Here is a 23,234-nt window from a genome sequence, read left to right as displayed (position 1 = left end):
CACCAGAGCTCCTTCACCATCTGTTTAAGCTAAGGCTCAAGGAGGAGGAAGCTGGAGTCCTTGCAGCCCCTGCCGGGGTCATGTTCTCTGCTCAAAGAACCACACAACCACTTAGCTTCCCCCAGACCCACAAGCCCAACAGCCAGGCCCAGCAAGGCCAATGTCTTCAGCAGAAAAGAACATTTCATTCCAGCACTGCCGAAGACCTGGCCCACCCTGATGAAATCCCAGGCCCTGGAATCACCGAACTTCAAGGGGCCCCAGGCTTTAGAACCCCCATCTCCACAGGTTTCTCTTGAAAGGTTATATTGCAGGATTCCCAGGAAAGACTTCTAATAAGGAAGGAAAAGCAGAGCACCCTAGGGACGAGCGACCCCAGGCAGGTGACAAACACCACATAGGCTGTGGGCCAGTCTTCTTGAATCATTTTGGTGACTCCCTATGAATTTTACCCAGGAGTTCTTTTCAGGGATTCTTAGTATCAAAATCATGGGTTTGCCTTTACCTAAGATCTCAGCCATACATGCAGCTGACAAGAGGATTAGATGCCAGTGGGACACAAGCCTAGGCAGGCAGGAGACCAGAGAGCTCTGCCTCTCTGGTCTACCTGGTGGAGCCTCACTGAGTCTCCGCCAGTCATGAGAACCTGCACCAAGAAGCCAATGAGACTTCTCATACCCAAGAGTCCTGGCCAGTCTGTCACTGGGTGCCACCCTGCCAGACAGGGACCACAACGTCCAGGATACAGGAAGCGGGGATTTATTTTTCCAGAGCTCAATGAGAAACTTCAAATGTAGCGTAATTCCCAGGAACGGGAGACACTCACTTTTATAAAAACAGAACGCGTTACTCCTTCCTGGCAATGCCTTCTTACAACTCATTAGCTCTAAGAACAGTCCCTACTGTGCCTCCAGGGCAGAAGAGACCATCTCACCAGCCTTCCATTACAGTAACTCCAGCTGTCTTAAAATCAGCCCTTCACCATTAGGGTTGTTGTTTAAAATGACCATTTTTTCCAGCCCCAACAACACGATTCCTGTTTCCATCTGCTGTGGCTAGGATGTTCTGAGAGTGAATGAATATCGTCTTGAAGCAGTGCCGGCTAAGCCAAAGTGACTTGTAACAAGCTGCCCTTGTCATTTCTGGGAAGGACCAAATAGAGCTGGTCTGTGCTAGTCTTCCTAAGGGAGTGAGCATTAGCTCCAGGGCAGGCAAGCACCTGAACCCAGTTGCCCAAGGACCCCTGGGGGCCAGCCCACGCAAACTCTGAGCCGTCCCTCTAGCTCTCTCTGAATTTCACGACTGCCCACAGGCACACACTCGGTGGCCGGATCACACAGCCAGAGCTGTTACAGAGTTAGGTCAAATATGCAAATGCTGAGGGAGAGACACCATGAGGATGGAGAGGGAAGAGGGGACCGCAAACCATGCCCTGCCCCCACCAGGCGGGAAGGCATCAAGCACACCTGTTAGGACAGCTGGCACACCGAGTGACTCCAATGAAATTAAATTGTGTCTTTTCCCACGGACCGTTCACCTTTGGTGCTAAAAGCCTGTGAGAGGTGAAGCCAAGTCCTTCGGATTAAGGGAAAATGGGGGGCTTCACTTGTTAAGGAAAAAGTCTTACTTGACTAATACATCAGCCGAGAGCACCATCCACCTAAATATAAAACATCACGGCCCTGGAAGAGGTGAACAAAGTGGAGGGGTAAGTGTGTGAGTGAATGAGTGTGAGTGTGCACACATGCTTGTCAGGCCAGCACCTTCTTCACCCCCAATCTCACAGCAGAACCTGAGAGACTGTCTCTGGACGACACCACAACACCCTGAGCACACCGTGTGGATGTTGGGCGCGTCCTGCCCCATCGTGCATCCTTACTTGTTGCTGTGCTGGCCCGTCCGATGCAGGAATGCATTCAGCGTTGCCCGGAGGTCTTCACTTATCTTCTCCTGCAAAGAGACGTTGTGGACAGCTGTCAGCCACACAGGATGTGGGCAACGCCACAAACTCTAAAAATGCCGCTACTGATGACTTTATACTTGAACCAAGTAACCAAAGCACTGGTGGGAGTGGCTGAGAGCCTGTCCCTCGAAGGTCAATGAAAGAAAGGAAGAACGTGCTCACTAATCAGAAAGAGACCCTAAACATGCTGCGGAGAGCTCAGGGTAGGTATAGCTAGTGTTTCCAAGACACCCCCCACTCCCACCCCCACCACAAGAACAAGAATAACCAAACTGCATCGTAGTTAAGACCCGTGGGTCAGGAGCTCGATCCCCAGGATGGCGACCCCCATACGGGAAGGGCCATCCTGGGGGAGAAGAGGGGCTCGATGGGTCTGCCGGGCCCCAGAGGGCCAGACCAGCAGGGGCGAGGGGGAGGTTTCTGCCAAACTGCTCCCAGTCTTCATCAATCCTTCTGTTCTCACGTTTCCTGAATACCGAGGTCATTGGGATCAGCTGTTTCCACTTCTTCCTTGTGTTCTATTTTTAACCAGTACCAAACAATCTTGACACTTGCTGCTTTCTAATAAAACTTGACACCTGCAACTGCTAGCCCCCCTTCATTCCTACTTTTCATTTTCCCCTTGAGATGCTGGGCCTTTTGTTCTTCCAAATAAATTCTATTATTTTGTCTCACTCAACAGTATCCCTTTGTATAAACAGCATGGTGCTCAAATCCATAACTTAATTTGGTATCACTTTGGCACAGCTTAGACATGAACGCTGAACATCCTCCCAGTTATCTGAGTTATTCTTTATTGCTTCCAAGAGGATCTGATAATCTGTATCTATCCAAGTCTTTCGAGTGCCTTGGCAGGCAGACCCCTACATGCTCTATGCATGCTGGAGTTGTTTTGAGTGAGATTTTTTTTTATTATTTCCTCCTTGACTTTGTTATTGCCATATAGAAACGTCACTTTTTAAAAGTTAATTTTCCATTCTGTTATTTTACTGAGTTAATGATGCTCTCGATTAGTTTCTTTATTGATTCTATAGGGTTTTCTAAGAAAACCATCATGCCATCAGCAGGCATTGGCAGTTCTGTCTCTTCTTTGTCCATGTTTACACCTTTATTTTCTTTTATTTTTTTTTGCATTATTGCTGTTGTTAGCATTTCCTGAACTGGGTCAAACGGGCCATTTTTGTTTTACTCACATTTAATGGGAAAGCTATATATAATTCTATAGCTTTATCATAGATACATCTAATACAATGAAAAACGTCGTGTGACAGCTACATTTGGCAGGGTTATTTTTTTTTCCCAAAACATAAATTCTGTGATATAGATATTACACATAGCTTGGGAGGGTTGAAAATAAAATTTACTGCCTCGGCCAAAGATGTTGCACATGGTAAAATCTTTTTCCTGATTCATAAAAAAAGTCAAAAAGGGACTTGTCAGAGATGGAAAAGAATCCCCAAGTTACAACAAAGATCAATCCAATCAAATGCCCAACGTGAACTTCTCTTTCTTTGAATTCTACTGAGTTCATCTGTCTGTTAACTTGCTAAGGCACCCTAATCAAGGCAAATAAAAAAGGGAGCAGCCAGTGATGAACTGTGTGAGACTCGCTGACAGGTGTTGTGAAAACAGACTGAAGAACTGCACGTCCATGGACCCTGTGATGCCGCTACCACCTCTGTACCCCAAGAAGTCAAGGGAAAAGGACTCTATGTACCAAACTATCGAGAGCAGCTCTTCTCTGGCGGCAAACTGAGGGCATGGCTGGACAAGTATGTGACTGTGCTATGAGAAGTGATGCAGGGGATGGTTTCAGAGAAACCCCAGGAAGATCTGTGTGAACTGAGGCAGAGTGAAGGGATCAGAACCAGGAGCACCATCTATGCAGCCACTGTGCCATTCGAAAGATAACCAGCTGTGAAAGACTCAGGAACTCTGACTGACCCACTACCAAATCACAAGTCCACGGCCTCCAGCTGCAACGCGCTCCCCCTCCATCTCCAGAGCTGACAGACTCAAGCATGCACACTAAAGCACGGTTTTATTCTTACTCTCTTTCTTTTTCTAGTCTCCCCTCCACCCCACCCCCTCCCTGAACATGGCTAATGTGGAAATCTGTTTTGCATGACTATACATATTTGTGATGGGTTTATTATTTCTTTTGTTCTCAGTGAGTGGGCAAAGGAAGGAAGGAAGAGAATTTGGAACTGAAAATTTTTTTAAAAACTGAATGAAACAAAATAAAACTCACTGTGGCTCGCTTTCTCAGGAAGGCATCAGCTTCATCAACAAACAGCAAGAGGCTATAAATGAGAAGAGAATAAAGATGAAGGAACCTGGGCAGAGGGGGGGGGCAGCAGAAGCCCAAATGTGTTGGGGTACAGGGTCTGAGCATGATATTTTCTAGGAATTCTATGGACAAGAGGACATCACTGCTAGGAGCCAGAAAGTTCTTCCTGCGAGAGGACAGGAGGATTTTAAACCATTTGGGGCATGTAATTCTCCTTCACCACCAGACACCCAAGGAGCACGACAGGTCCTTTATGTGCTTTTATTAGACAATAAGGAAACACATCTCTTACACCAGGCACATGCTTTTAATATTTATTTCACCGCTAGCATTCAAGGAGTTTGACACCAAACAGCGCTTGACACACATCTCTAATCACATAATTTTAAGAAGCTAACAAAGAGCAATGGGGAGTCCTTCGTGGTCAACAGTTTTTACTTTATAAGATGAAGAGGTTTGAGTGACTTGAACCAAGTTAGGAAGAACTCAGTGTCTAGACCCACGGACAACAGAAAATCCTTTGTATAATCAAGTCAAAGTCTACAAGGAAATTCTAACATAAAAAAGGGATGTCAAACAGAAAGCATATCAATAATTAATGTAAAACTGATCTTCTGTTTTCTGGCAAAGTATTCCTATCTAACGGATGTGAGAATCAGACCCTGAACAATGCAGTGACTTAGTAACAAAGGAAGATGCTGAGTTCATGGAGACTGACGATACAGCAGTATGGCCCACAGGTTGGAGTGCTTGTGCCCTTTCCACCCCAACGCCTCATCTTGTGCAGAGGAAACTCTGAGCCTCAAAGGCCAGACCAGCAAAGTATGAGGTGGCAGGGTCTCGGCTAGGTTGGTCATTCAAGGCCTCAAGTATGGGAGGGCCCAGGCACAGACTGTACATTCACCACCTGAGGACCAGCCCAGCAAAAGCTGACCCTAAAACTGTTCATTTTCTAGCTACCACAGCAATTCGGGAAGGCTCTCTGGTAAGACACAGAGGGGTTGTGATCTCTGCCACGGCTGGGAAGCCATGAATCCATTGAAGCCCTGAGACCAGGAGCCCTGAGGTACTAAACACAATAGGACTTCCTTCTCCAAAGGTCTACACGCCTAAAAACTGCACCTACCCTCACTTCCTAGGCCTCCTTGCGTGGGACAAGAGGGCAGAGACAGTAGGAGACTTACTTTCTAAGTTTTCAATAGTCTTTTTTTTTTCTTTTGGCAAGGCAATTGGGGTTAAGTGATTTGTCCAGGGCAACACAGCTAGTGAGCGTCAAGTGCCTGAGGCAGGGTTCGAACTCAGGTCCTTTGGACTCCAGGGCTGGTGCTCTATCCACTGCGCCACCTAGCTGCCCCAGTTTTTAATATTCTTAAGTCACATCTTCTGAAAAGCTCTCACGACAAATACAGATTAAGTATTGATAAGGACATTAGAAGGGAGTGTGTCAGAACCAATCAGAATCCACATAAATCACCAATTAAATGCTTTTTTTGGCATAGTGTCTAGAAACTGTAAATACAGAATGAGCAGAGTCAGGCTGCTCTGAAGATTCTTTATGCATGTGTGGACAGGGTGATGGGCACCCACCACAAACATCTCTCGCTCCCATCTAAATTCCCCCTTCTGGCAGTAGGCAGGCCCAGAGAGCCAGCTGGAGCCCCCCTGGGAAATCCAGGTACAAGCCTGGTCCTAAAGAGGATGCAGTGAGTATCTGACACTCCAAAGCCATCTGTGTTTAGAAACAACAGGATGTAGCTCTCCGTCAAAGTAACCGCCAAGGGGCAGCACCACCTGTATGGCAGGTGCCACCACCTTCCCCCGAAGCCCACAAGGGCTCATCCACTCACCCTCTGCGGCTGGTGTTGGCCCAATCAAAGACCTTGTGCATGGCAGTCACTCCTTCTCGCCCCATGGGGGCGACATCACCACCAGTCATGATGGCATAGTCCATACCCGAATGCATGGCTAACTTCTACAGGCAAGAACAGAATGACAGGGAGTGTTAGGCAGGAGAGGTGATGAAGATGCCCCCTTCAAAATACACACAGGTGCTGATTTAACAGGTGAAAGAATTAGTAAAGACTTTTCTAATCTAGCATACAGATAGAGGGAGGCCTTGGAATTTTGAAATGACCAGCAACCATTCCTTCACTTTGTAATAAAAGATACTTGACCATCCTTCAAAAGAAAACATACATTCTTAAAATTTACCCATTTATTCTGCTGGTTCACCTCCAGGAACTCAGGCATCACCTCTTATTGGGAAGTTATTTAAAAACAAAACATACAAAAACATTTTCATTTTGCTTTACTCACAGAATTTAAATTCTCTCACTTACAATCTTTATGAGATGGCAAAGATGGTTACTACAATGAAGCCCTTGTGAGCTCTGTGAGCCATGGTGGCTTTTTTGACAAGGGCACCCTCCTCACTTCCCCAGGGAAAAATTCTCTGAACTTCTTTTTTTATTTTCTGAAACATTAGTTTTGAGGTTCTGCATTCACAAAGTCTAAATGTAAGTTTCTGGCAAGCCTCTCAAATTGCCTTTGTTAAAATAGGTGTATATATATCTAAACACCAGTTTTAGTCACCGTTTCCAAGAAAATAAGGTAAGAAAACCTTTGCAAAAGAACAAACTATTACTCATGGAGTCAGTCTTCCTCTATCATTCTAAGATTGTCAGGAGTTTCTTAACATGAGGACCAACTTAAGCCACTTCTGTCTGAGGGATAAAGTGGATTCGGATAAATGTTGGATGTCTAAAGTAAAGAGAAACGAGACACCTGACCATGAGTCAAATGAGACTAACAAAACTGGAAGTGAGATTCCTTCTCCAGACTTTGTAAGCAGGTCCTGACAGATGGTAGAGTGCCATCCAATTGGAAGGATTATTTCCCTTCCATATGCTCACTGGATGACGCAAGGGCTGAGGTAGGGAACTAGAGGAAACCTGGAAGAGTCCGTCCCCTGTAACCTCACCATGACACCTCTGACCTCGGAGCCAGCCATCTCACCCAGCCACAGAGTAGCAGCCTTCAGCACATCCCCTGCATACTTCCAGTTACTAAAGACTGGTGAGGAAGACTAAGGGCCTCTTTATAATAACTAGCAGCTTGGCATTTCAGAGTTAGTCAATCACAGGGCAGACGGCAGCATCTGAAGGAAGTACCATCTGGTCTGAAAGGAGGGCCTACCTCAAGGCCCTCCCACAACACCAAGGGATCTATCCTCTTCCCTCCCCTTCCCCTGGGACAAAGGCTGAGCTGAACTGGGGTGGGTGAGAGGCTCTGGTCTTCAAAGCTGACATGGCACGTGTCCCGCACTACGGGGCTTCACTGCGGGGTGTGCCAGGATCTTGACAGCTTTGTGCTTTTACCTTGGCAAAAAGTGTTTTCCCCGTTCCGGGGGGTCCATACATGAGGATATTCCTGTATAAGCTTTTGTTCTTCCTGGTGTTCCTTGTTGCTATGGCGATGTCCCTGACCCGTTCCTCCAGTTTTGGCTGCAGAAGGATGAAAAAGAAACCATTTGGGGACAAGTCACACCGTCTCGCTTTACAAGGCAGCCAAGGCAGGGAGGGGGCTGGTTCGGCTTGAATCCCAGACTAGTGAACTGGCTGAGGCCGAGCCGTCGGCCTGGAACTGAAGCCCCCTGAATCTCCTTCTGCCTCACGGATGGACAATTCCATGGGAAAGTGGGAATGTCTCCTTCTTTTAGTTTATACATCATCCTTCCTGTCTGAGGTTCAGTGATCAATTCTGGTTTTGTGATCCACAAAATAAAATATATTTAAGTACGTTAATAAGCTTTGGGCCTGAAAAACAAGAAAAGGGACAGAACACCGATGTTTGGGCAGACAGTAACTACGGACCACTGTCAGAAGGGTTTCCTTTCTGTCTTGGAAGTTCCAGAAATAGCAGTTTTAACTGTTGCAAGGTTCACTAAACTACGGCCAGAAAGCTAATATTTAACAGATTATGAACATTAAAGGTCATAGCTAAATAAATATACTAGCAGAGAAGGGTGGTTAAATCTCAAAGAAGCACAGTTACTGTATTTTTCACTCTGTCTTTGGGGGTAGAGGAGAAAATAATTCAAACATAGTGAAGTCTGGAATCATTAGAATGAGAAGACTTGGAATATTTTTAAAGTAGAAGAAAAAGCCTGCTCAGAGCTTCAAGTAGCAAGGAAAACAGGGCATGGCCCAGGTCGTTACTTACACTGAGAACAACTCCTTCCAGAGCATCCTGAGGCTTACTCGCCAGACGCCTGCCAACCTGTGGAGACAGTAGGAGGACTGGAGACCCAGACTTTGCGCATTGGTGGGAGGCAGTCCCTTAGAGAAGCGGATGTGGGTGGGGGCCTCAACATGGCCTCTGCCTCTCCCAAAGCTATGAAACCACGTTCTTATTCTACTTGGAAAGCTAGAGTCAATGACAAAGAAGCACGCGATGGAGAACTCTGTGCAGGGTTTTGGGAAGAACTGATCTACACGGGCAACAGCATGAACTGTGCTAGATTCCAGCTGTGCCGGTGAAGCAGCCATATTTTAGAATGGACAGAATCACGTGCTGAACACAAAGGAAATGATAGGGGGCGAGCGGAAGGGAGGTTGGTGGGAGGCAGGAAGGTCCAGGGAGGGCTTACCTTGATCGGATGCTTCAGCACCTCCAACACTGTAATTCGTGAGGTTTCTCTTACCAAGGAGGGCTTTCCTAGGCGGGCTTCAATGTAGCGGCCAGCAACTGCTGTAGCATTTTTAGCTGTGTAAACACCGACGGCTAGCAGTGTCAATCCTGCCACCTGCGAAAATAACGGGAGAAGACGCGCTCACCACACCGTGCCAATACCTCCATCCCTGCAGTACCTGCGGTGGCCTCAGTAATGCCACCTTAGGTTCAGGAAAACCTAAGATCACTTTTTGGCCCTGCAGGCATTTTTATGTGACAGGAGTAGGAAAATACGGCAAAAATTTCTCTTCAAGACAGAATCTTACCTGTTCTTTTAGCCTAGTAGGCCTGGTTTGGGCAGAACAAAAACCAAAAGGATAAAGAAGGGGGAAGGCATCTCAGACTCTTCCTATTATTCAACCCTAATTCTATTTGCTTTTAATAAACTTGGCTTGAACCTTGTCTATTTATAACGCTGCCAGTCACAAGACTGAACTCAATAAAATGAACCGCCCTCAGGCCCTCCACACACTAACCAAGCTGGCTTCTTTGACAAGCGTGTTGTGAATCCCTCTGTCAGGACCTCGTGAGGCCCCCTCAGACCTACGGCTGCTGAGTGCACTAGGTTTACAGAAGCAGACCCGGCACCCAGCACAAAGCTGTGCAGGCCAGCCTGCGCTGCAGCTCTAGGCCACAAGACAAGCCGAGCCAAGCCAGGAAGGCATCTGGACTAATTATCATTTAACCCAGGCCTGATGGAGACCTTCAATCCTAAGTGAGAAGAAAACACGGCAGCCCTTCTGACCTCCTGAGCCTGTGTTACAAGGTATGTGGGCACATATGGAAGCCACAGCACTCACTGGGAAAGAGCGTCTCACAGACACCTATGTCAGGATCTCCTCAATTTCAGGCCCGCACGTGGCACAGGCAGAAGAATCCCACACTATTCCTTGATTGCTACAGCCAAGTTCCTCAAAGCAGGGGATAATGGAGAAAGAACTGAAATGGGAGAAATAAGGAATTTCTTTCTAGGTTAGGAGCTATTAGGTCCCTCTGAAATGGCCTGCAAAGAGCAGGCTGTCTGGCCAAGTTTCCTCCAGGCACCAAAAAGAAAGATGTGGAAGAAACCCAATTTCCCTCCATCAACGCCCAACAAACGCACATGAGGTGACTACCTTCCCAGAATACACAATCACAAAACCTCAGCGATCCAACCAGTCACAACTGGCTCAGGCACCAGCAGTCAAACCCTCCTGCCTAGCGCACGAGAACACGTACTGTAAGTCAGAAACAAGTAAGCAACGGACAGCTTCTGAACGTCTATCACTTCACTCGAGGGCAGCGCTGTTACAGTATTTCCCATCGCTGCTGTTGTTCAGCTGTTCAGTTGTGTCCGACTCTGTGACACCATGGGCCATAGCATGCCAACACTGTCCTTGGGGTTTTCTTGGCAAAGATACTGGAGCAGTTTGCCATTTCCTTCTCCAGCTCATTTTACAGATGAGGAAACTGAGGCAAACAGGGTGAAGCGACTCGCCCAGGGTCACACAGCTGGTAGGTGTCTGAGGCCAGATATGAACTTAGGTCTTCCTGACTCCAGGCCCAGTGCTCTAACCACTGAGACACCTAGCTTCCTCATTCCCTTCATTACTAGGCCTAAAGCCTGGCCAACTACCTCAATAATACCATCTCCCCATCCAAAAAAAAAAACCAACCCAAACTGAATATATAATAGCAACATTTCTCAAAATGTCACCTTTAATGTTTTCTGTAACTGTTCAAAAAGCCAAAGGAATGTGGACAGAACCTCATTTCTCCAACAAATGATGAGCTCATTTTATCCTGCTACCCCCAATTTGATAGCTCTCCCACCTCCCATGTTTCCCAGTCAGTCTGCTCAGTGGAGTGGGCAGGGAGCCAGAGGCTGCGAACCTGTTCTAGGCTTGGGATGCTCGTACTGCATATAATCCTGGAGATTTCTGATACTGTGAAGGGTTTAGGAGCCACTGAGGCATTTATTTCAAAACTTCAAGATTTTGTGCCTTTATCCATGGAGGTTCCTCCTGTCCCTGCTGCAGCATAGCCCTTTACAAGTCAGGACATGGTCTGTGATGGCTGAGGAGGCCAGAAATCCAGCACCCCGTGGCCAAGGATAGAGAACCCATCCCCTACACTCTGGAACCCTCCTCCTTAGGAAGCCTACATCAGCCCCTTGGCAGCTCCCACCCACGGTTCCTGGTTCTGCCCTCCAAGGGCACATGGGACAATTCTAATCCTTCTCCTAACAACCTGAAGACTCTTCTCATTCAGGCTAAATGGGCTTGGTTTCTTCAGCTGATTCTCATCTCCATGTTCTATCTGTGCCTCTGCTTGGTGTCATGCCCCCAGAACATTGTGACCCTGGCCAGGGACCCCCCCACCCCCGGCGGTCCCCTTCTCCCTTTCCAGCCTCCTTTTGGCATTGTCTTTCCCCACCGGATTGTTCACGCCTGGAGGGGAGGGACTGTCTTTCTACATATCCTTCTTATCCCCTGCACTCAGCACAGTGCAGTCAGCAAACATTTACTGAATGGAAGTCAAGGCCCTACAACACCCTGGACAGCTCTCCTCTGGCCACGCTCCAGCTTGTCAATGCTGCTTCCTGATCCCCCAGCTGAGTTCTGAGGAAGCCCAGCCCAAGGTCACATTCATGTACGGACTGCCATATCCCACTGCCAATTCACACTGAGCTCAAGGTGGACTGAACCCCCTGAGCCTTTTAAAGAACTGATCTCTCTCCTTGCCCTCCCCCCAGCTTCTTCTTGTGAAGGCCATTCTCTGTACTGAACTTCACCCCATCAGCCTCAGCCTGCCGCTAGATTTAGGTGTAGAGATCCTTTTGGGGCCTGCCTGCCATCTAACTGCCCACGCTCTCTGAACCTGGTGAAGCAGGTGCTCAGGCAGTCGCAGCCACTCAGATGGAGCAGCACAAAGCCTTCTGGGAGGTTGCCAAACCTTTGGTTCAGACCCAGCCGTGAACAGAGGACAATGCAGGACCCTAAAACCCACGCACACACAATCAGTCACAGTAGCACCCCCCCCAAAAACATCTATTTGGGTGGAGACCCAAGGAAGCACTTCAAGTTAAGTCTCCCAGGGCTGGCAGCCTTGGAATTTTTCATCTGACAATAGCAAGTATCTCACCAAAGAAAGTACTGTGAATGAAAAGCAGAAAGAGGAAGAGGAAAAATCGCAAGGTATCTCATAGTCCAGTGTCTCTCTGAGAGCCCTTTGCTGTTTCTACAAGGCATGTGAGTGTGAATGCATTGAGTATGACATCTTAGCTAAAATTGAACTGGACCGCCTAGGACACTCAAAAGAAAAAACATCAAGGCTCAGGTCCAATTGTGGCTTGGGGTGATCATAACTGAACCATTTGTTAGGAGTGTCTAAGCCACTAGACCTGTAAAAAATGGAAGGGGGGAGGAAAAGGAAGGAAGGAGGGGGAGAGAGATTCAGCTAGTTCTTTACAAAGGAAGGAGTGGGAGTCTGAAGAGGAGGGTGTGGATGTGGGAACCAAGCGCTCTTTCTTTAAAGGAGCCTGACATCTCCGTCACTTGTCTTTTCTCTTTCTGCTGTGATGGGCTGCTGAGTCATGAATTTTCTCACTGGCTTAGTAACCAGAAAATATTTTAACTCCTCAAAATGTCAATGTGATAAGCTAAAAGGATGACAAGGTAGCACCTCAGCTACAGAGCCACCTCTGCACACATAAAAGCAGCACCAGAATGAGTGTAATCATTTTTATGAGGCCTAAGACCCACAATCATTCCTGAAGGATACAAGTACAAGCTGGACGAGACAGGGAAACTCTTCAGATGCCAATAAAATTAATATAATTTGTACTTAATCCAAAGGGTATAATTAATGAGAATCAACTCATCTCAGGCCTTTATTAGCAGCAGGGGAGAAAAACAGACATTCATAAAACAGTGTTCTGTTTTTATGGTGAAAGAAAAAGTCACTTGCTAATAAGACCTTATGCATTCATCACAGATAGCAGCATGTCAGAGTGTGACCAACCCCAGATTTCTGCAATAAAATCTAAGTAAAAGTAAAATATTACAAGCTGTGTGCTGGTAAATGTTTAACAAGTGCTCTTCCATTTTTAAGTTTAATCTTAATTATGAACATTTTCTCCATCACTTTCTTAAGTCTAGATAAGCAATAAAACAATAAATCAAGCTCTGATATATCACATTTGCCAATTTCTGATGTGTAAATGCTCACATAGAAGATTTAACAACCGGCTCCACATCCTTGAAATACTCTTTAGGGGAAATGTGCATTTACCTCTGAATGGAGGAAAAAAAAATGACTCAACTGCAGTTTAATTTTCTGCACACCCAACTGCCAACCTAAGTCCCTAACATTGGTTCTCAGTGTCATAAACAGGATGCCACTTGGTTAATGCATCAGTCCTCCTGTTGGGTATATGTAGAAAATGTATTATTAGCAAGTCACTAAGCAGAGGTCCTATCTAAGCCTGAAAGGATACATGCTCATGTTGTGGGTGACCCGGGGGGCCCCGCCACCTTGCCAGGCTTCCAACGCTTTGCGCCTTCCAGGGCCGCCCGTCCTCCTGCTCTTCCCCACAGCCCCGCTCCCATCTCTCAGCTCGGGGGCCCTGTCCCTGGCTCTTCCCCAGGTCTGGAACGGTCCCCCTTCTGCTATCCACCATCCAGCTTCCTGCCAGACTCAGCTACAATCTCCCGTTCTGCATGAGCCTCCGCTGCTCAGTCTGCCCCTGGTGGAGGTTATGGCCCCCCTTCCCCCAGGACAAGCTCCTGGCACCCAGCTGCCTGCATGCCATCTCCCCATTAGAATTCGGACTCCTTGGATGTGAGGACTATTTCTTTCCTTTCTTTGCATCTCAGAAGACAATACATGCTTGCTGCCTGACTAACTGATGGAACACAGATCCCAGAAGAACAAAATGAGGAACTATGCCCTCACCCCTACTAAGGGCAATAAGAAAGGGCAACTACGGAGCTCTCAGACTAGCACAGGAAGGACGGCGTAAAGGGCTGAGCTCTTCTCGAGATCAAAAGATGACCGTTCCCAGCAAAGGCTTAAGCGAAATGCTAACTCTTCCCTGCTGCTGCTGGCCTGCCTGAATATCGCTACATACAGGTAGGTCTCTAAGGTACTGTGTACAAACCCACCCACACATACAGCAGAACCTGGCACCAAAGAGTGGGCCGGCAGGAGGACCCTGCAAAGGACCATCACCATCACCAAGAGTTTGTCATTTCAATCTCACCACAACACATTCTAACTGGGAGGTAGCAGAGGGGCCCCCCTCCACCTTCAGGAGTCACTCCATTAGGATTTATGGGTAGAGAATATGCTTTGCATGACTGCACATGAATAACCTATATCAAACTGCTTGCCTTCTCAATGAGGGAGGAGGGGAGGGAAAGAGGGAGAGAATTTGGAACTAAAATTTTAAAAAAGGAATGTTAAAAATTTTTTCCATGTAATTGGAAAAAAATATTAAAAAAAAGAAAGAAAGAAAGAAAGAAAGCAAGCAAGCAGTTAGAGCAAAGTTCCCAGATTGCTCAGCAGTCTGGATACCTCTGCGGGCTCTCCACCAGAGGGCGTGCAAGCCTCGGTAACTTAAAAACACAGCATCCATGTGGCACAAGAATTTATTATGAGCAAATTAAACATTTCATAAACGGTGGAAAGTACAACTGAGGGAAAACTGAGCCTTCCAAATCACTGTTCTACTTGTCCATTTCCTGGCCAGACGCAGGTGCTCAGGAACCTGGGCTCAGACCTTGCTCCTCAGCCCACCAGGTCCTGGACCACACCCCTGACCGCCCATCACCAGATGAATCTGGTATAAAATCACTCTTAATAGTCCCAGCCTTGACCAAGTATATATTATGACAATCTTTTACTGAAATACAAGTGGAAGAGAGATGAGTCTTGTTCTGCTCATCCCCAGAGGGCAAAGCCAGGGCTACTGACACGGACTGAGGCTTTAAGCCTAAATATGAGAGTGACCCAAAAACGGCAGGGGGCTTGCTCTCAGTCTAGCTCTTCGGGCAGAAGCTGGCTAACCATTCACCAGGCTGCTGCAGAACGGCCTCTGCGGGGGGCTCTGTCTTAGACTCCCCAGCTGCAGGGCTGAGGTCCCTTTCAACTGAAACTGTAGGATCTGCACAAATTTCTTGTATTATGTGACACGTCTGACATAAGAACAAGGCTGCCCATGTATAAGGGTACAATTAGAATTTTTGTTCTGCTATCAAGCAAATGCTATGGACCCCCACAGACGGGGCCTGTGGGTGGAAGTTCTCTCACCTTGGAGCCCTCCCCATCAAAGCCCATGCGTTGTGAAGTAGCCCGTCTGTGAGCGCAGAGGAGGACAGAGGCTGCCATGGGAGCCTAAGAGGACAGAGGCTGCCATGGGAGCCTGACACCACGTAGAGCCAAAAAGGAAGGGCTGTTTCTGAACTGAGCTACAAACTCCAAGCCTCAGGCCGGCCAGAGCGCCTCATTTTCTGAACAAGATTCAGAGAAGAATTTCACAATGGGTGGTAGTGGTCTCAGGGGGCTCCTGCTCACCTGCATTTACCCCCAGCCCAGCAGGGGCCCTGGGAGCCTCTGTGGACTTCTCTGGTGCCTTCAGCAGTTCTACCCAACAAGCCTTGGCCTCCCTTGTGAAGCTCAAAGCTGACCATAGGACTATTGCTAAAACAAAGCGACAGGGAATTTGTGGTTTCCAGGTGGACACTGACCACTCAGAAACTTCCCAAGCCACCTAATTAGAGGCTGCACAGTCCTTCTGCATCAGTTGAAATATTACCTTCTATAGTGGGGTGTTTCAAAAGCTGCGTCCACACCATCCCAGACTCTCTGGGCCTCTAGGACTAACTGCCTCCACTTGTCCCAGGAGCTTTTGATTTCGTCACAAGACTTGGAGCAAGGAGTGGAAGGCAACTCTTCCTAGTTTGCAAAATTATTTCACTTGCGCTGAGAAAGGTTTGTGGGCATGGACATAACCAAAGGCTCGAATCTCGAGATCAAACGCAAATGTCACAGATTAGTGAGCCCACCAAGCTCTCAAGCTCCTACTGTTGTGAGCTGCTGAGATTCGCAGACCTCACCTGGTCACGGCATTAAGAGGTAGATTCATTCCAAAAAGCAAGCACATTCAGTGGTGTAAGCCTGGGGACAAACCACTGTAGTGAGAGGGTTAAATTCAGATCCCCTGGGGGGAGGCTGCTGTGATTTCCCCTCTCAGTTTTCTCTGAATGTGCAGAAGCCCCTGCTACAGCAATTTTGTCCTTTCCCTGCTAGACTCAAATGAAGTATCAGTTTCTCCTCCCCCTATTTTTTTTTGGCTAGGCAATGGGGTTAAGTGACTTGCCCAGGGTCACACAGCTAGTAAATGTTATGTGTCTGTGGTCAGATTTGAACCGAGGTCCTCCTGACTCCAGGGCCAACGCTACTGCGCCACCTACATGCCTTTTCCCCCATTTTTTTTAATGGTACAAATAATGAGGAAGCATCCTGTGCTCTTCTTGTACAACAAACATTTCAACTGAAGCAAAGGCCGAGCATCCAACAAAAGTAACTTTCACAATAACCCCAAAAGATGCAAATGAACAAATATGGGAGAAAAGTTGGTTTTTGCCAATGGAGATTTTCCTATTTCAAGAGAGCTTCTTTGGTCTGGCCCACTGATTCTTCCCATGTAGGGAAGCTTAGCTACCCTTCCATCCCCCAATCAGGAATTCATCTGTAGGGCAGGCTCTGGGGTCTTGGATGGGAAAAAAAATGCCATTTTAATTTTCACTAGTTGGATGGTACAGGCAGTAGAGACCAGACTTTAAGTTAGAAAGACCTGAATTCAAATGTAGCTTCAGAAACGTATTAGCTGTGTGACCCTGGGCAAGTAACTTTAACGCTGTCTGCCTCAGTTTCATCATCTGTAAAATGGGAATAACAGCACCTACCCCTAAGTTGGTCATGAGGATCAAACGAGGTAATATCTGTAAAGTGCTTGGCAAACCTCAAAGCACTGCATACGTAAAGGCTACTCTGTTCTACTAACTGCCAACTAAAGCTCGGCATTTCCTTCAACGAATTAAAAATATGATTCTGATGGGGGTCCAGGGTGCTCGATTGCCAAGGGGGTCCATGACACAAAGAAGGTTAAGATGGCCTGCTTCAGAGAGCTGCTGGAGGCCAATGAGGACAGGTCTGGCCACAGGCTGAGCTGGCTTTCCTCCACAAAGAACAAGGAGGCTCACCAATGAAGGGCGGCCACATGAGCACAGCAAGTCACATTCAAGTAAAACTATCCACGGGCCCCTGGGCCTTTTCTGCTTCTGCATGACGTGGCAGGAGCATGTGGAAGGGGCAGCGGGTGCCAAGAATCAGCTTTTACCCCAGCTACACCTGGATTGCAACTTAGTTATTATTAGTATTTGTAAATACTCGACTGACAAGGGGACATGGGACAGCTCAACGTCAATCACATTGTTTTGTCATAAATCAAACCGGAGGAAGCTGCAGCAACATGGAAGAAAGCATGGCCACGAAAAACATTCCGTGGGTGTCTGGCCAGCTTGCCGTGGCTGCACTCAGGACAAAACTGTACAAAAAGGCCGACAAGAAAATCACACCAATTCACAAGGAAACTGAAAGAGGTGTAAGAAAAAAAGAAAAAGCAACTGAGAGAACCTTCAGGAGATCATTGGCCTGAGCCCTGAGGGCATCTTCAGTGAAGGCGATAGCAGATAAAGTGGAGGTTTTCCCAAGGGACAGGCCACAGAAGGCCACACCTTTACCACAACACCAGCCACTCAAAGATCCCACTGGGCTCAGTGACTATTAAAAAGCATCTTGGTAAAGCAAGATGCCACCATAAAGGTGCCTCTGTCACGAGGTTTGACCCACACAGAAATCAAAACTACGCAAATTTCTTTGAAAGCTCTAATGGAGATAACCTTGTTCAATGACTCTGATCATCCTCAGACAAGGTCAAAAACAGGGAGATGGAGGATTCGCAGAACTTTGCCGCAGATTCAAGCTGAGGCCCTGTGGCCCTCCAGATGGTCTGCCACAACCCCCCACAGGAAAAGTCCAGGGGCTCAGCAACGCCCCTTGAGCCGGATCTGTTCCCCAAGTGGAACCGACGCTGCCAGTGGGAAGAGTTGGTTCTGAACTACACAAGATGAGCAGTCTGAGCTGGACGGGAACTGCGACATTTTAAGAATAACCCCAAACTCTTCCTGAAACAAAAGTCTTTCTTTGCAATACCAAGACCCTGCTATCATATTCCAAAAGGGCAGATGTGGTGCCGTTCTCCTACTCAATAAGCTCCAGGGAAAGCCCACGGGATCTCCTCTCAACCTGGCTTCAGTCTAATTGGCCATCACCCCCTCCTGCTGCACTACAGCCCAGGTATTCCTCGCTGCTCACCGCTGGACCTCGCCCAGGCCTGGACGGGCCTTGCACCTTGCCTGTCTCTCAGGATCCCTTTCAGACTGCAAGGATGACTCATCTTCTATATGAAGCCTTTCCAAGGCAGACCCCACATCTGTCTTACTTTTAATCTTGTACACATTTCAGGACCCATTCTATCCCCCAACAGAGTATTAGCTTCTTGAGGGCAGGGATGGTTTCATTTTTGTCTCTGCATGCTAGCAGCTGGCACACAGTATGAATGGGACTGATGCTTGCTGACTGGTGTTACTGGAAGGCTGTGAACTGTGTAACACTACAGTCTCAGAAGAATCAAAACAGAATATCATTCAGAGGTCAACAGAGAGGCGCATGATGGAGGTGAGTAGGCTGCTACACCTAACAAGGAACCACTAAATTATTCCATCAAGGAGATGGGCTAGCCAAGTGGTGAGAGCGTGGGCTAACCACTGGACTGCCCGCAGGCTCCGCTAGAATCCTGGTCACATAAGGAGAAAGGAAGGCCCCCAGCAGGCTGTGCTGACGTCTCCCTCTGTGCTGTCACTTTGTGGGTGAACCTGGACAAGGGCGAGGCAGGACGGGTTGTGATCTGCATCGATTGTATCATAGATCCACAGTTACCATGGAGCTTTCCCACCCGGTACTCATCTGCTGAGTGAAATGACAAGATTAATCACAACCTTCCATCAGCTGGACATCCCCCTCATCAAACAGGGATAACTGAACTAATAAGAGCCAGAGATCACAGGGGCTTATGAGATCACTACAAACATCAGCTGGCGGCTGAGGGTCTTTTCTGGATTAACCCCCAAAACTCATCAGCCCTCCTAGGCCCCGCCTGCCTCACTCCACACTGTGACCATCAGAACAGGCCCCAAAAACTTCTTGCCCTGGGACGAGCCAAACCGAGCCTGCAACGTGTGACCTGCAGAACACCACCAACACTACACAAGTTCAGCCTGGGTAACGAGGCATTCAGAGGACAGGGCAAAATTGGAGTCAAGTGCAAAGTCAGGAAGGACGTTAGAAGGGCCTGGGCTGCAGCTATTCTAAGCCTGGTGACCAGCACTGGGTGGGGTCTGATGAGCGCTTGGAATTCCAAAGCTAGGTTTCTATGAGGAGACTCACATCCATGTGCCCTTTACTATTTGGGGGGGAGGGTCTCTCCTTTTCTCTTGTGGCCCCTCTGGGAATCTTTCTGCAGGAACTTCGATGCCTGCTCTGAATGTGAGTCAGTAACAGGACTCCCTCAGGACGTGCCAAGTCTATACAAAGAGGAAGGCAGAGACCATCTTGGAGCAGAGCCTCTCTTCAGTGAGCCCTGACACGCAGGCCAGGCCTCTCTCCTTTTGTTTCAGAACGCTCGGCATCCAGTGTGATGCCTGGCACACAGCTGGCATTTAAGAAAGGCTCATTAGGGGGGCAGCTAGGTGGTGCAGTGGATAGAGCACCAACCCTGAAGTCAGGAGGACCTGAGTTCAAATATGGCCTCAGACCAAACACTTGACACGTACTAGCTGTGTGACCCTGGGCAAGTCACTTAACCCCAACTGCCTTAAAAAAAAAAAAAGAAAAAGGCTTATTGGATTGAAAGGGAGACAGATGCAGACAGGGTGAAGGGTGAAGCCCCAGTACAAGTGGATGTCACTTTCTGCACTGAATGTGTTCCTGGGAGTGAACAAATTTGATAGAGGAAACACACATCAGGTGAAAGAATCCTACGGGGAAGAGTACATGCCAAGTAACAGGGGTTTTTGTAATGGGAATGATCCCCCCTCATTGGATTGTAGTTCTACAATGGAAGGGAGCTTGAGAAGCCAGCTAGTACAGCTGCCCACCTTTTACAGATGGGTAAACTGAGGAAGAGCAAGCATCACAGCACGGACTGGAACCCAGGACCAGATAACTGACCACACTGCCTCTCCACGAGTTCATCTATATTTTTAAAGCACAGGCTTAACACTTAGAACAACTCATCAACACTATATAAACAGCCATCCAGGAGACAAAGCTTGTTCCATAATTTCTTCTATGATTTTGAACGTGTAAATCTATGCACCTTAAAGCTGTGCCACTGCAGTCTCATTTAAAGCTGACAGAAGGAAATGTATAAGACAGGGAAAGTGACAGGAAACATGATGATTTCTAGCTGAGTTCTCTTGACTATTTCCTTTATTGATAATTTATTTAAAAAAAAAATCTACACTACCACCAATTTCTTCACTAGGAACAAAGCCTGTCCCCTGGGTTTTACTCTTCCCCAAATTTTATATTTTAGAAAATAATTTTCAACTTTCCTTTTAAAAAAACAAAGTTCTGCTGCTAAGTGCCAAAAGGAGGCTGCAGAGGAGAAGGAGCAGGAGGAGGGGAAGAAGGCAAGGACATATCGTGAACATGATCTCCAGGGCTCTGGAATCATGAAAGCGTCATGGAGTGAATCTGGGGACAAAGTCAAGGGCTTGTTCTAAGAAAAAAGGATTCAAGAAGGAGAAGCATTTAACAAGAAGAAAAGCAGTTAGTAAGACAGGTGTGTAAAACAAAATGGAAATATTGGGTAACAGATAAGAAACAGGAGGGAATGGAAAATGGAGGCAGCAGGAAGGGTTCTCCAGGGATTCAGGCGTAAATGAAATGCTAAGAGATAAGCAGAGAGGTAACTGGAGCTGACATCACCCACACATGGTGTTTGCCCCAGGCCAGTCTTTAGGCAAGAAAAACAGTGACAAGTCTATACACAAAGTACAGGCTGATCTGCCTCCCAGAAGATGGGGTAAAAGGCCTCCAGGCACAGCCACCCTATGCTTTCCCAGTGCTAAGGGACAATGACTCCTTTAAACAGAAATGGAAAGGCTAACATTGCCACAGCACCCAAAGGTTTGCCAAGGGCTTGCCACCACTTATCCTGTCTGATCCTTGCAACAGCCCTGGCAGGAGGGTGCTTATCACCTTCTGAACTTTACAGATGACAAAACTGAAGTTGAGGGAGGCTGTGACTTGCCCAGGGGTCAGAGTGTTTGAGGCAGGATTTGAATCCAGGTCTCTCTGACCACAACATCACGCTTTAAGGGCTTCAAAGTGAAGATCAAGAAAGAACAGGGGCAGTTAGATGGCACAGTGGATAGAGCAACGGCCCTGGAGTCAGGAAGACCTGAGTTCAAATTTGGCCTCAGACACTTGACACTTACCAGCTGTGTGATCCTGGGCAAGTCACTTAACCCGAATTACCTTGCCAAAACAAAACACATAGTATCTTGGGGCAGCTAGGTGGCACAGTGGATAGAGCACCAGCCCTGGAGTCAGGAGGACCTGAGTTCAAATCCAGCCTCAGGCATTTGGTACTAGTTGTGTGACCTTAGGCAAGTCACTTAACCCCACTGCTGAGCAAAAAACAAAAACAAAAACAAACAAAAAGAAAAAAAAAAGAAAAAAGGAGGGGGACACCTAACCTAGGTTGGGAAGTTATAGAGGAGAAAAAGGACAATGAATATGCTGTGTAAGAAATAAGCTTGAAGCTCCCCCCAAGGAGGGAAGCAGCTTTTTGGCTTCCAGGGAATGGCCAGTAGGGCAGATCCTCAGGTGTGTGTGAAGCGAGATCCAGGAAGGAGGAGAGGAGTGACTCTCTGCTCCAGGACACTGGCAACAGCTGGGGCTTCTGTAGAATCTGCATCCAAGCTCCCAAGCCTCCCAAGGTGTGTCAGAATGGGCAGTCACACTATCTTTGGGAACCTGGTGATTGATCATGCATAAGAAACAGAGAAAGCCCTGCTAAGGCTAACGACATTTTAAGAGTTCCGGAGGCACAGCTCCCACTAAGGCCGAGGAATTCAGAAGATGGGCATTACTGACAGCTGGCCAAGAAGGTTGTATTTAAAAATGGAACGTCATCTGCGGGGCCCAGTTTAACACCCAGAAATGACAGGCTCTTGTGTAGAGACGGGGCGTATAACTAATAACGTAGGAATCCACCCGGGAACAATGTGTCAACTGAGAGTTCTGCAAATCTAAGAAAAATGAACTTAAAAGAGTGAGGGAGAAAACTGCTAATGTCACTACTGAGCTGTGCTCCACAGAGAGGAGCTACAAGGCATGAGGATGAGCTATCCAGAAGCTCACGAGGGGATAGCTAGGTGGCACAGTGGATAGAGCGCTGGCCCTGAAGTCAGGAGGACCTGAGTTCAAATCCGGCCTCAGACCAAACACTTGACACGTACTAGCTGTGTGACCTTGGGCAAGTCACTTAACCCTGACTGCCTCACTTAAAAAAAAAAAAAGCAGCTCATGAGAGAAGCTAGGAGAACAGTGCATCCTTGGGAAGACTCGGGATTAAAACGTAGGAGAGATGAAGTTATGCTGAGGAGAGAAAAGACCAAAGAAGGGAGAGCAGGAACACTGCTCCTCGTGAGAGAGACAAGCTTGGCACAGCACCCCGCATACACTAGGCGCTTAATAAATGTTTGAGAACACAGAGAAGCTGCTTAAGTCTTATTTTGCTTGTGTTTTCTCCATCAGACAGAACAGTCTAAATAAATCTAAGGACTAAGAGAGAATTGATTCCCAAGGTAATAGAAAATTGAGCCACCCAAACCATGATGGCTCCTTGTAACACAGCCTGGATGGACAACCTCCTTTGGCACTGAAAATATGACTGCTGAGTCACCGTAACCTCTGAGAGGCTGTGGGTGAAAAGCTAAAATCGGCATCGGCAAATACCCCAACTTTGCAAAAGGGAAAGAGAACAGAGTCTGTTCACCAAAGATCATGGCCCCTGGCTTGGATTCCTAGCAGAGTTCTGAACATCATCAAAGAGATTAATTAACTAATGCTTAG

The 23,234-nt window shown here is 47.4% G+C and overlaps 1 protein-coding gene across 1 annotated transcript in view; it reads right to left on the bottom strand.

The window, feature by feature from the left end:
- Positions 1-23,234, bottom strand: part of ATAD3A (ATPase family AAA domain containing 3A) — a 65,910-nt gene that overhangs the window by 20,602 nt on the left and 22,074 nt on the right. The window contains exons 8-13 of the mRNA XM_027855389.1: positions 8,902-9,057; positions 8,475-8,531; positions 7,631-7,756; positions 6,101-6,225; positions 4,215-4,266; positions 1,880-1,950 (exon numbers count right to left, since the gene is read on the bottom strand). Coding sequence (XP_027711190.1) covers positions 1,880-1,950; positions 4,215-4,266; positions 6,101-6,225; positions 7,631-7,756; positions 8,475-8,531; positions 8,902-9,057 — 587 coding nt within the window. The remainder of the gene's footprint in view (positions 1-1,879; positions 1,951-4,214; positions 4,267-6,100; positions 6,226-7,630; positions 7,757-8,474; positions 8,532-8,901; positions 9,058-23,234) is intronic.

The sequence above is a fragment of the Vombatus ursinus genome, unplaced genomic scaffold (assembly GCF_900497805.2).
Source record: "Vombatus ursinus unplaced genomic scaffold, bare-nosed wombat genome assembly UNPS02010822.1, whole genome shotgun sequence".
Classification (NCBI taxonomy): Eukaryota; Metazoa; Chordata; class Mammalia; order Diprotodontia; family Vombatidae; genus Vombatus; species Vombatus ursinus.
Note: the sequence above shows the minus strand (reverse complement) of the source record. Positions and strands in the feature narration are given on the sequence as shown.